We start from the raw sequence: 12897 nt of genomic DNA on the forward strand, positions 1-12897 counted from the left end.
TAACTTTTAGTTTAGTACTAGTACTCTTTATATATGAAACATGGACCGGCTAATGGTTTATTCGCGTTAGAAAGTTATAGTCTTATGTATGGTGAATCTAGTGTGCATGCATGTACTTGAGCTCGTGGATAGTTACATGAAATGAGAAGAACGGAACAACACTACTTGGACGAGCACATTGGCACTATATAGTTCCTTTATTTTGCCGGTGGGAACTGTTCGACACTCGGCAAAGAGTTTGCCAAGTGCCCGTGTTCTGGCTCGGCAAATTTCTGTTTGCCTGAGAGGTGTATGCCGGGTGGCCTTTGCTTAGTGCAACTCTCGGGAAAGTCTACGCCCAGGGTTTTTGGCCCTTTGCCGAGTGTTTCTGGCACTTGGCGTATGTATCGATCCCAGTAGTGTATGTCCAGAACATAGGACTAGATGGCACGGTGTCAAAGGACTATCCCATTACGCAGAGCAAAAGGGGCCGGATATTAATAGGCTATACCAGCCTGAAACATCAATGGTGGGATCATACTTCTACCACTCTTCTCGGTTGGCAGTAAATTGTAAAGTAAAAACGCTCAGATGGAAAGCCATTGCTCGGGCGCTTGGATTATGGTATTAGGTTCATGTTCTTTTAGGGAAGGCCATTCTGCGATTAGGGGGTACGTTCGGCCCAACGGCAAGAATTTTTATTATTAGCTAAACAAAAGCTAGGTAGATAACTCATGATCCGCTCCAAACTCGACCATCCGCATCCCAGTAGCCGTGTGTCAACAGAATTAATTTACAGCAAGCTGCTAACAATTGCCCCTTCTTCATCTGGATGGAGTGCCGCTGTCGCAGATGTACTTTTTCGCTCAACCTTATGAGAAGCTGCGTCAACATTTATTTTGAACATGCCATGCTTTCTTGTTTGATCCACCTGCACCTGCTACTATCTGGGACGTTGGTTCTTTGCCCTGACTTTGCTGCATGTGCCGTGGCTGCCAACATAGACAGGAGAACCCGTTTCGTTTCTGGAGAAACACATCCTGATCCTGGTCGTTTCAAATGTTGCTTAGTGTGTGAGTTGACGGCAGGTGGGGTGAGGTCGCATCTACAAACAACCAGGCTCTTAAGGCATAGATGGTGTCGTGTGGTGTGATGTGACCTTAAGGCGTAGCACCCCTCTGATTTAAGAGCCACCACAGCCATCGTTTCATCAATTTGGAAGGCGCAATTCAAGTCAGCTTGACGAATCGCACCGTATTTTCATTAAGAACGTACGGACCTAGCTACCACTCTCTCCAATCCTACAATAAAGATACAAATTGGAAAAGAGTAGACAGTGTTCTGAAAATACATTGAGGCCGAGAACAAAATTATCTAAGATACTTTCTGAAAAAAAACAGAATCGATAAAATCTGTCATCTGATTTTTAAGATCTCGCCGGGAGCGTCTCATGAACCATTGATTTGACGCACAAATCTTAGAGCAGGGAGATCACCCATGTTTTTTTTACAATCGAAAAAACAGAGTGTTGTTGCGAACGCCTGGAACTCTCTTAGCCTGTCTCTCCTTTTTCCCACTGCAATAGGTTTGAATGGGGGCTTCCCTTTTTTGCACACCCTTTTCCCATTCTGATTTCTATTTTAAATTTTTAATTCCTGCAGTCTGTCTTATATAAACCTAATTGTCCTCGTTAAAAGTCAAACGTCAGCTGGTCTAGTGGCCATTTATGCGGCCGAATCGAGAAGGTTGTGTGTTCGATTGCTTAGGATTTTTTGCGTAGATAAATAAAATGCACCCGCAAAAGAAAAATGCAACAATGCTTTCCGAAGGAAAAAACAGTGCACGCGGGCTACCCACCACCTCAACCACTGAGGGTGGGCCCTCGCCATCTTGGCATACCACGCGTGCACGGGGGTACATCTGGATATGGTAGAAAGCACCGTATATGAATGAGAGGACAAGGTAGACGGTCATAAAACATGTATTTTGCAATTTTATGCACCAAACTGGCTGTACAAGTTCTAAGGCCCCAGGATTATTTATCTCTTTTCTTTAGTCTAAAATAAAAATAGAGTCGCACATTAAATTGTCTCACAAATTGTCTATAAGAATAGAGTCACACATTAAAACGTCTCACAAATTATCTCCAAGAATAGAGTCGCACAGAAAAACGTCTCACGAATCGTCTCTAAGTTAATTAAAATCAAATACTTATTTTATTGAAGGCTAATTACAATCAAAAGTTTGTGGTGTTCTGAAAACGTCGAGACGAATAAAAAATTGACCATATGAGATGTTTTTGTTGTAGTGGATGGACGGTGACAAGGAGTCGGTCAAGTCCGGCAACGGCGGAGCAAGAACGGCGAGAAGGTGAAGAAGGGCGGCAAGTCAGTATCAAGTGGTGGCGGAAAGGGCGTGCGTCCAACTTGAACTTTTGCTCGCCTCTACAAAGTTCGCTGGCTCCTCAACTCTGAGCAAACACAGTCCAGAGTACTCGAGCGTAACTGGCTTTGCGTACTTGTAGACTTTCTTGAGGGTCTTGTAGCGAAGAGGCCCAGAAGAATCCGTCGTGGCTTGCGAAGGGGGCGACACAAATTGTGTGGCGTCGATGCACCTGAGGAAGACCGTTGAGTCTTGGGCGTGGTAGATGCCGGAACCTTGGCATCCTCGTCGGCGGCGTAGTCGGCGTGACCCTCACCATCATTTTGATTGCCATCGTCACTATGCACCTCGTTGTTGAGATCTCCGCCCGTGTCGTGCGCGTCATTGTCGCTATCACCTTGCGACCCATGCACGTCGTTGTTGGTGTCGGCTCCATTGCGGTCACTGCCATTGCGGTCACCTTGGTTGGGTGTCTTGCCAACCACTTGGACGTCCTCCCCTGCATCATCATCAGCTGGAAATTCAACTGTGAATATGTTACCGTTTGAGGCATCATCGGCTGCCGCGTTCCATTTTCGCGATTGGTTTTCTTCAAACACAACGTCGCGTGAAATCCGTAGACGTTTGGTTCGTGGATCGTAAAAGTGATATGCCTTGGTGCTGGAACTTCTCTCGTATCCGATGAACACCATCTTGGTGCTACGATCGGCAAGCTTTGAGAGATGCGGCTCCGCCGTCTTCACATGGGCCACACTCCCGAATGTCCGTAGATGAGACACATTCGACTTATGTCCGTAAATTGCTTCATATGGAGTCTTGCCGATCACCGCCTTCGTTGGAGCCCTGTTGAGATGATAGACCGCCATCGAGACAGCTTCTCCCCAGAAAGTTCGATTGCGCCTTTCAACAACCCCGTTCTCCTGCGGCGTATAAGGTGACGTGAGGAACCTTTTTATGCCAATCTTCTCGCAGTAGTCGTTGAACTCGTTCGACGTAAACTCTCTGCCGCGATCTGTTCGTAGAGCCCGAACCTTCAACTTGTGTTCCATCTCCGTTGCAGCCTTCAGCTCCTTGAATGCTTCAAACGCCTCTGAGGGAGTCTTGGATTAGGGGGTCTCCGGACAGCCAGACTATATCCTTTGGCCGGACTATTGGACTATGAAGATACAAGATTGAAGACTTCGTCCCGTGTCCGGATGGGACTCTCCTTGACGTGGAAGGCAAGCTTGGCAATACGGATATGTAGATCTCCTCCCTTGTAACCGACTCTGTGTAACCCTAGCCCCCTCTAGTGTTTATATAAACCGGAGGGTTTAGTCCGTAGGACGACATACAATCATACCATAGGCTACTTTCTAGGGTTTAGTCTCTACGATCTCGTGGTAGATCAACTCTTGTAATACTCATATCATCAAGATCAATCAAGCAGGAAGTAGGGTATTACCTCCATCGAGAGGGCCCGAAGCTGGGTAAACATTGTGTCCCCCGCCTCCTGTTACCATCCGCCTTAGACGCACAGTTTGAGACCCCCTACCCGAGATCCGCCGGTTTTGACACCGACATTGGTGCTTTCATTGAGAGTTCCACCGTGTCGTCATCATAAGGAGGGATGGCTCGCCTCGTTGTCAAGAACAACATCACCTCTGGGGGAGCCCTGGCTGTAGGCCAAACTCTCCGACTAGGCGGCTTTGTCATGACCGCCCGCCCGCTCGGCCGCTGCGCCGATGATGACTTCTCGGGTCATCAAAAATAGCCTCCACATCGGTTCGAAATTCACCGAGCAGATGGATCCAATGGAGCTCTCCTCTTTGAACGAGCTCTTGGATCGCATCGTCGCTCTGGGAGTCGCTACGGACTACGATCAGATTGGGCTTAAACCCGACCAAAGGGAGATTAACTCTCCGCCGGTCACCCATCAGATAGCGGTGGTCGAGGAGCAATGCGGCGATTCTTCCTCTATCCTGAGGACGAACTATGTCCGGATTCCCGAGCTCTTCGAGCCAGATACCCGTCCACGGGAGGACACCGCCCTAACCCTGAACCTAGAATCAGGCAGCATGCCGAACCTGCAGGGCAACATCCCGGAGCCCGAACTTCCAAGATCGGAAACTCCCCCGCCCCTGGGTCTCAGATTGGGTCAAGGTCTGGACTTAAATCCATCCACCCACCCAGATATAAACGATCTTTCCCACATTAGGCAAGAGCCCCAAGAGACAATACATCACTATTGGGCCAGATTCCTCCTTGTAATGAACAAGGTCAAGGACTGTCGCGAGGAAGACACAATTTCGTTCTTTTGCAACAATTGCACGAACAAGGGAATCCTCAACGCCATAAGTCGCCGTGACATAGCACACTCCGCTGACTTGGCGGCCATAGTACGGAAGTACTGTGCGATGGAAAGCGCCTGGAAAACCCAAACAAAATTTTGGGATAATTCGGCTCTGTCAAAACCCCCAGTCCGAACTAAAAGGGTGCACTCTCATAAGTTGCCCGACTCAATTACAAAGAAGCAAAAGCCCAATACATGGCGTGGAACCGTATGAAGGAAATATGCCCTAGAGGCAATAATAAAGTTATTATTTATTTCCTTATAATCATGATAAATGTTTATTATTCATGCTAGAATTGTATTAACCGGAAACATAATACATGTGTGAATACATAGACAAACAAAGTGTCACTAGTATGCCTCTACTTGACTAGCTCGTTAATCAAAGATGGTTATGTTTCCTAACCATGAACAATGAGTTGTTATTTGATTAACGAGGTCACATCATTAGTTGAATGATCTGATTGACATGACCCATTCCATTAGCTTAGCACCCGATCGTTTAGTATGTTGCTATTGCTTTCTTCATGACTTATACATGTTCCTATGACTATGAGATTATGCAACTCCCGTTTGCCGGAGGAACACTTTGGGTGCTACCAAACGTCACAACGTAACTGGGTGATTATAAAGGAGCATTACAGGTGTCTCCAAAGGTAGATGTTGGGTTGGCGTATTTCGAGATTAGGATTTGTCACTCCGATTGTCGGAGAGGTATCTCTGGGCCCTCTCGGTAATACACATCACATAAGCCTTGCAAGCATTACAACTAATATGTTAGTTGTGAGATGATGTATTACGGAACGAGTAAAGAGACTTGCCGGTAACGAGATTGAACTAGGTATTGGATACCGACGATCGAATCTCGGGCAAGTAACATACTGATGACAAAGGGAACAACGTATGTTGTTATGCGGTCTGACCGATAAAGATCTTCGTAGAATATGTAGGAGCCAATATGGGCATCCAGGTCCCGCTATTGGTTATTGACCAGAGACGTGTCTCGGTCATGTCTACATTGTTCTCGAACCCGTAGGGTCCGCACGCTTAAGGTTACGATGACAGTTACATTATGAGTTTATGCATTTTGATGTACCGAAGGTTGTTCGGAGTCCCGGATGTGATCACGGACATGACAAGGAGTCTCAAAATGGTCGAGACGTAAAGATTGATATATTGGAAGCCTATGTTTGGACATCGGAAGTGTTCCGGGTGAAATCGGGATTTTACCGGGTTACCGGGAGGTTACCGGAACCCCCCGGGAGCCATATGGGCCTTCATGGGCCTTAGTGGAAAGGTGAAAGGGCTGCCCACAAGGGCTGCGCGCCTCCCCCCTTCCCCTAGTCCTATTAGGACTAGGAGAGGTGGCCGGCCACCCCTCTCCCTCTTTCCCCCTCGGGGAATCCTAGTTGGAATAGGATTGGAGGGGAGTCCTACTCCCGGAAGGAGTAGGACTCCTCCTGCGCCTCTCTCCCTGGCCGGCGCCCCTCTCCCCCCTTGGCTCCTTTATATACTGAGGTAGAGGCGCCCTAGAACACACAAGTTGATCCAGGTGATCTATTCCTTAGCCGTGTGCGGTGCCCCCTGCCACCATATACCTCGATAATACTGTAGCGGAGTTTAGGCGAAGCCCTGCTGCTGTAGTACATCAAGATCGTCACCACGCCGTCGTGCTGACGGAACTCTTCCCCGACACTTTGCTGGATCGGAGTCCGGGGATCGTCATCGAGCTGAACGTGTGCTCGAACTCGGAGGTGCCGTAGTTTCGGTGCTTGATCGGTTGGATCGTGAAGACGTACGACTACTTCCTCTACGTCGTGTCATCGCTTCCACAGTCGGTCTGCGTTGGGTACGTAGACAACACTCTCCCCCTCGTTGCTATGCATCACATGATCTTGCGTGTGCGTAGGAAAATTTTGAAATTACTACGAAACCCAACACCGTATTGGAGGGTGTGCTTAACGGGCCCTGCAAAATTCATAGTACAGCGGATACCATACCAACACACAGCCTTAGAGCATGTTGGGTACTTCGGCAAGTGGCCAAGAGTGGTGAGGATCTCCTCATTCAAAACACCGCAGAGCACCATCCCGGGATAACAATATAGTATTGACAGTCTTCGAGACCTTTGCCTCAAATAATAGGCATAAGTGAGCACTCCGCAGCCTTGCCGAAGTCTGCCACGTGGCAGCAATAAATCCATGGAGCGACATGTCTATCACCTTCAATGCCAGTGATGAACCTAAATTCCGAATAGCCCGAGCACCAGCCGCCTTGGTCCTCAGTCCAATTATGGACGGCTTTCGGCTTACTAAAGTGCTCATGGACGGCGGCAGCGGATTAAACCTCATTTATGAGGAGACTCTTCAAAAAATGGAAATAGACAGAAACCGTATTGAGCAAAGCAGCACGACCTTCCGAGGAATCATCCTCAGTCGAGAGGCACGTTGCGCTGGGAAAATCACACTAGATGTGGTATTCGGCACTCCGGAGAATTACAGGTTCTGTATCATACCTCTGCGCCGGCGTCTCAGTCCTGACCGCCTTCCTTTTTAGCCTACCCGGCTTCGGTGTCCCTTGTTGGCGAGTCACTGAGGGTTCGGCATGGCGTCCCGAGGGCCTTCCCTATAAAACACCATACGTGTACGGTGGGTGAAGTGCATAAAAGGGGACCCTTCTCGGAAGTTGGGACTCCGGTTTTTCTTACATGCGATGCAAGGAGTAGCCCGGGATAGTTGGCTATGATGGCCACCATGGCTTCATCGCAGCTCAATTGATAGAATGTCCTGTCGATCAGCTCCACAAATATGTCCGGATCCTCTTCGGGTCCGGGATCGAGGGCTCGGTCAGGGTCCTCCGGTTGTGGAGGTGGGCCGTTGACCTCCCTTACAGCTTTTCGCAGTTCCTGCCATGAAACGACAAGGTGAGTATTTATGACGAAGAATGCGGGAAGGTTGGGAGTAAAAAGTGACAGCTCACCCAGCTTGGAGGGTTGTACATGGAGAATCCATCCCGTGGCTTAATACAGATGAACTCCTCTTCCTCTCCCTTGAACAAATCGGACAAATTTTTTGCTAGAGCAGCAGCTGAGTCCGGTCCCTTACACCCGCAGCGGGTGGCATCATCTTCCCCGTTAAAGCGCCACATGGGGTGCCCTCGATATTGAAGTGGTTGCACCCCCGCATTATACATATTGACATAACCTCGATTATTGCCAGTCCTGATTGAGCCAGCACTTTTATCCGGCCCATCAGGTAAAGGACTTCTCCGTTATCTTCCTCCTGAGGGATCCGTGGGCGCCAACTTTGGCATTTCTTCAAAGGGGCATTGTCGAAATCGGGAAGACCCATCCGAATAGGATCTGGAAGGGGGACGTCCTCCATGTAGAACCACTCTGAAGGCCAGTCTTCGGACGTCTTCTTCGGGGTACCGGACAGGTATCCGGTCCCGGCCATGCGCCATATTTCGGCTCCGCCCACTTGATATATTGACCCCTTCTGTGTACGGGGCACAAGGCAGAATAACCTCTTCCACAGATCGAAATGAGCTTCGCAACCCAGAAACAACTCACAAAGGGCAACATAACCAATGATGTGTAATATGGAAGCGGGGGTGAAATTATGCAACTGGAGGTCATAAAACTCCAGGAACCCGCGGAGGAATGGATGTATTGGAAATCCAAGTCCCCTTAGTAAATAAGGGACAAGGCATACCCGCTCCCCCTTGGAGGGATTGGGGAAGCTCTCCGCTTGCTCCCCGCCATTACAGGTGGCGAGCCCGGCTCGAACGGGGACCATATACGCTGGAGGGAGAAATCCCTGGGTAACACTTCTCCCAATCACCGGGCTTAGGGCTACGGGAGTGGGAGGAGGAGCTGCGAGGGCCGGCCATCTTGGAATGGATTTTTTCGAGCGTGCTCCGATGGATACTCGCCGTGGGAGGATGGTGTGGTCTGGATATAAGAATCCCCGTCTCTTTAATAGACGGTTTACTTACATGACTAGGGTGGCGAATGTAAAAATGCCCTGGCTCCTCGCATTCGCTCGACACGTGGAAGATAGTCCTTATTGGGCGCGGAAGCCAAGAAGTGCAACATTTATGGGGAGCCGGACACTACTCAGCAGATATTCAGAATTTGGAGAAGAACCTGCCTTGCAATGCCGAAGACAATCTGCGCGCCGGACTCATCGTCATTGAAGCCTGGTTCGGGGGCTACCGAGGGAGTCCTGGATTAGGGGGTCTCCGGACAGCCGGACTATATCCTTTGGCCGGACTGTTGGACTATGAAGATACAAAATTGAATACTTCGTCCCGTGTATATCTAAAAATTATGGAGTTTAGTAAAAAAATGCATTGGAAAGGTTCAAGCCACCATTTCTCTCCTTTTTAATTACCCAACCCCCAATGAACTAAGTGCATGTAGAAATTAAGAAGACCATGTGTAGATTGCTATTGGTCTTGATTACCGTGTGATGATAGAGAAATATTTTTTTTACTTTAAAGTGCATTGGAAAGATAGAAGTTCACTCTTTTGTGGACAAATTTTAAAGCCAAACATACATTCTTCACCGGACAGAGGGAGTACAACTCAATAATTCACCAGAGGCACTCCAGAGAAAGCTCACAAGATGGTGGTGTGAGTTGAATGCATGCATGGCATGGCCTGGCTGACTCTGACAAGCAAAGCTCGACCTATGCATGGGCGCTGGGCAGAAGCCATTGCTGTGGGAGCACCGGAAGGGCAATGCAAGTTAATTGACCTATTTTAACCACTATTCTATGAACATTTGTATTTTTTCAGAATTTTTCAAAACTTCAAACATTGTTTTTCGACATTTGCATAATTTCAGGTTCCGTATGCCCCGGCAGCCAAAAATCCTGTCATAATTTTGACACTGTCTTTGACTTTGGTGGTAGTTTGAGTTAGTAATATGGACTTCTCTACAAAATCAATAGTATCTGACTTATACTATTCTTCTATGCCGGTAGTAAACTATAACTTAAAAAGGCTTACATGGTACATATTTTTTAAGGAAGGCCATTATGGAATTATGGGCCGGGTTCATCAACTCAAATACAAAAAATTAGAATGTTCTGCCAGAAATCTAAAACTTTTATTAGTGAAACAAAAGTTAGACAATGCATCAGCTGTGCAGCTTTGTTCCCTTCGACGATGTCCAAAGTCGACATTCCCAATCTCCGTAGCCGTGTCAATACAATTCTTTTAGCCGCTTACAGAAGATTACATCCCATTGTGTTCACTAGGCGGACCCCTTGCAGTGGGTGTGTACGTAGGGTTGGAATCTACAGCGAGCAGTTTTTTTTAACTAACTGCCCTTTGTCATTTCAATGGATTTCTGGAATGGCAACATTTAAATTTAATCATACCTAACGTACTTTAATTTCTGGTTTGGCCCACCTGCACCTGCTACATGCTGGGACGTTGATTCTCTGCCAAAATGTACATGGTCCCTCTCGTTTCTGTAGTAACGCGTCCTGGTCGTTTCATATCTTGATTGGCTATTGGCGGGGTGAGGTCGCTTCTGCTAATAACCAGGCCACGTACGCCATGTTGACCACCTTATTATCCATGTCGACTTCTCCTCTATACAACGTATAGCTGAGTGATCAAATCAATGTAGTATCAGGAATCCATTTTCTGAACTCTGAATTAAGTTCTGGAAATGAGGGAGGAATACATGCATAGATATTTTACTGATGAATGAGCTTGTGCTTTAATTGACGCCAAGCATTTGACGCGCCCAAGCTCAATAATGCACCAGACTCTGGCCGGGTGGTGGTGCGAATTGAAGGCATGCATGGCACGGCTGACTCACAAAGCTCGACATGACAAGATATGCTTGGGCGTTGGGAAATGCGAGTGTCCAATCGTGTCGTGTGTGAAGCCATTTCATAAGGACCCTACTGGCGGGGGCCTGTGCTCCTAGTCCTTGGTTCCGCACACGAATCCTCCAGGGTCGAGGCCAAGGTACATCTCTACTTTAACTCTACTTCTCGTGTGTCTCTGTGTGCATTTGCCAGTTCAGTTGGATGCTCTGCTTCACTCCACTCAAAGCTTGAAGACGTACGGTCTCCATGCATGCCAAGGTTTGGAGTTGTGGCTTCCTCCTCGTTTCTGCTTTGCTTTTCCCCTAGAAATGACATTCACCTTCGCCTTGCGGCAGCCATCTTCTGCGACTGGGACTGGTGCTTGATCTGTGGTGACGCCAACGCCTCATCCTCGTCGTCGTCGACGCCTCATCTTCGTCATCAACCTTGGTCCAGACTCCAAAAGGTGAGTCCATGGTCGCTTTCATGGAGCGGAGCATGTGATTTCTCTACCCTTCTGCCCTTTTCTTTTGTTTTTGCTATATATCCTACCTTGTCGTCTCTTCCCTTACCAAAAATAACAAGGTCAACATGATCTTGAGCATGACTAAGCGCTACTTTGTGTTTAGCTCTAGTTACAGAGGAGCATTCTGTTGGTGTGCTCAGTTCACATATCAAATACCACAAGATATGTTGTATTTGTGCTTCGTGTTGTTTGGGCTGCCAAGGTGGATCATTCTACTCCTCAGATAGATTCCGTGGGGCGAAACTCAAGTAGATATATACTTTAGCTGCAATGGCACTGGCCCCAGTTTGGCATAATTAACATTGGAAATGGATAATTGCTGTACATACTGCAAGACTTAACTTTGTTTCCTACTGAACTGAACAGGCTGCCTGCATGTATGTTCAAATTAATTAACAATGACTTCTTGTTTTCAGCAGGCTGCTCCGATGGCTCGGAAAGAACCTGATCTCCGGTGGAACGAAGTAGGGTCTATCAACTGCTATGCCCTGTTCATGGCCTACCTGTTGATGGCTGTTAGGGGGCTGGGCTACCTTGTCATTACCTGGTCCACCGAGAGGTGATTTTTAGGACCATGGTTCACCCGAACCTATGGTCCACGCCATAGGATGTACCACCCCCACATGTGGATCTGTGTCCTGTTTTGAATTCAAAATTCCGTGTAAAGGTCTAACTCGCCAAAGCCCATGGTTAACCCTGGTGCTAATAAGGAGCCCCTAGGCCTGCGCGGGAAGTAGTTTTTTTCATGGGCTGGCACGTGTCTCTAGGAGCATAATTTGTACATATAAAAAAAGAATAATTCACTGTGACTATTGAAAAAATACCAGGCCAAAAGAACCTTCTCAAACTCGTTTCGTAGACTGTAAAATTTCTGTACAATTATACAACATATTTATTGATGTTTATGAGAATATGTACTGATGTCAGGTCAGCAAACAATGATTTTCTAACATTTTTTTTTGTTTTGTTTTGGACGCATGACCAGTAGGACATCAAACTATATAGGAAAATGGCAAAAAAAAAGAAGAGAAAAAGGTTAAACGTGACATATCATGTAGCACAATATTTAAGAGATAGGAGTTGTAGATATACTAGCGACTACAAACAATTATTCAAAGCTTGTGACAAGCAGATTTCTTCTAAAAATATCCAGATCAAATTGAGATGCCCCTTCCCGTAAAATAAAAAATAGAAAATGAGATGCCCTTGTTATGAATCACTTGTGCGCGATTCCTTGAGCCTACTCAATGCATGTCTTGGGGAGAGAGCTGATGCACAAAACGACGCAATAAACAATAATGAATAGTGTTTGTATACATGCAACAATACTTTTTTAGTAGCTATGATGTGAGCATAAAGTAGGCTTATGTTAGCAATGTAGGGCTTCTAACCTTCACTAAACTATTGGCGCCATGCATATCTGTTTGCCATGTCGCGTAAACTGTTCCCGCCATGCACATATCTCAAAAAGTGGTGTCCAAAGATCAATGGCGTGGAGCGTACGTTCGGGTGAACCATGGTTCCATACAACATTCTTGCTGGTTCACCGTCGTTCTCCTAGGCGGCTTCGTCTCCGGTCTGGGGAAGAAGGACTTTTGGTCCCTCACCATCATCACCCTCGTCCTAACACCTTGGTGATTCTCCTCAACTTGCTCCAATCTGTACAAGACATAATGAAAGTAGAGATAGACATGTGAATGGAAATATACTCCCAAAACTGTTAAACCTATAATGATCTCCATAATAGTTATCTTTAATTAGTTTGGTCAGGAAATGCACAACAGAGTTTAATTAATTACATTTAGAAACATTTGCTTTCTAGGTATATAACCACCCAAGTTTTCTTGCT

The 12897-nt window shown here is 47.0% G+C and overlaps 1 protein-coding gene across 1 annotated transcript; it reads left to right on the forward strand.

Annotated features, from left to right (window-relative positions):
* Positions 1 to 9391: 9391 nt before the first annotated feature.
* On the forward strand, positions 9392 to 11852 carry LOC125519579. Its single transcript, XM_048684335.1, has 5 exons — positions 9392 to 9443; positions 9544 to 9548; positions 10642 to 10801; positions 10879 to 10988; positions 11468 to 11852. Exons 1-5 carry the CDS (start codon positions 9392 to 9394, stop codon positions 11609 to 11611), a joined length of 471 nt encoding a protein of 156 aa, XP_048540292.1. The 3' UTR covers positions 11612 to 11852.
* Positions 11853 to 12897: the final 1045 nt, after the last annotated feature.

The sequence above is a fragment of the Triticum urartu genome, chromosome 7, assembly GCF_003073215.2.
Source record: "Triticum urartu cultivar G1812 chromosome 7, Tu2.1, whole genome shotgun sequence".
NCBI lineage: Eukaryota > Viridiplantae > Streptophyta > Magnoliopsida > Poales > Poaceae > Triticum > Triticum urartu.

Excerpts from the sequence above, each read along its gene's own strand:
- LOC125519579 (XM_048684335.1), top strand. The coding sequence starts at position 9,392 with ATGGGCGCTGGGCAGAAGCCATTGCTGTGGGAGCACCGGAAGGGCAAT. Across the intron at positions 10,802-10,878 it reads CGGTCTCCATGCATGCCAAG|CCATCTTCTGCGACTGGGAC; the intron begins GTTTGGAGTTGT and ends GCCTTGCGGCAG. Across the intron at positions 10,989-11,467 it reads CTTGGTCCAGACTCCAAAAG|GCTGCTCCGATGGCTCGGAA; the intron begins GTGAGTCCATGG and ends TGTTTTCAGCAG.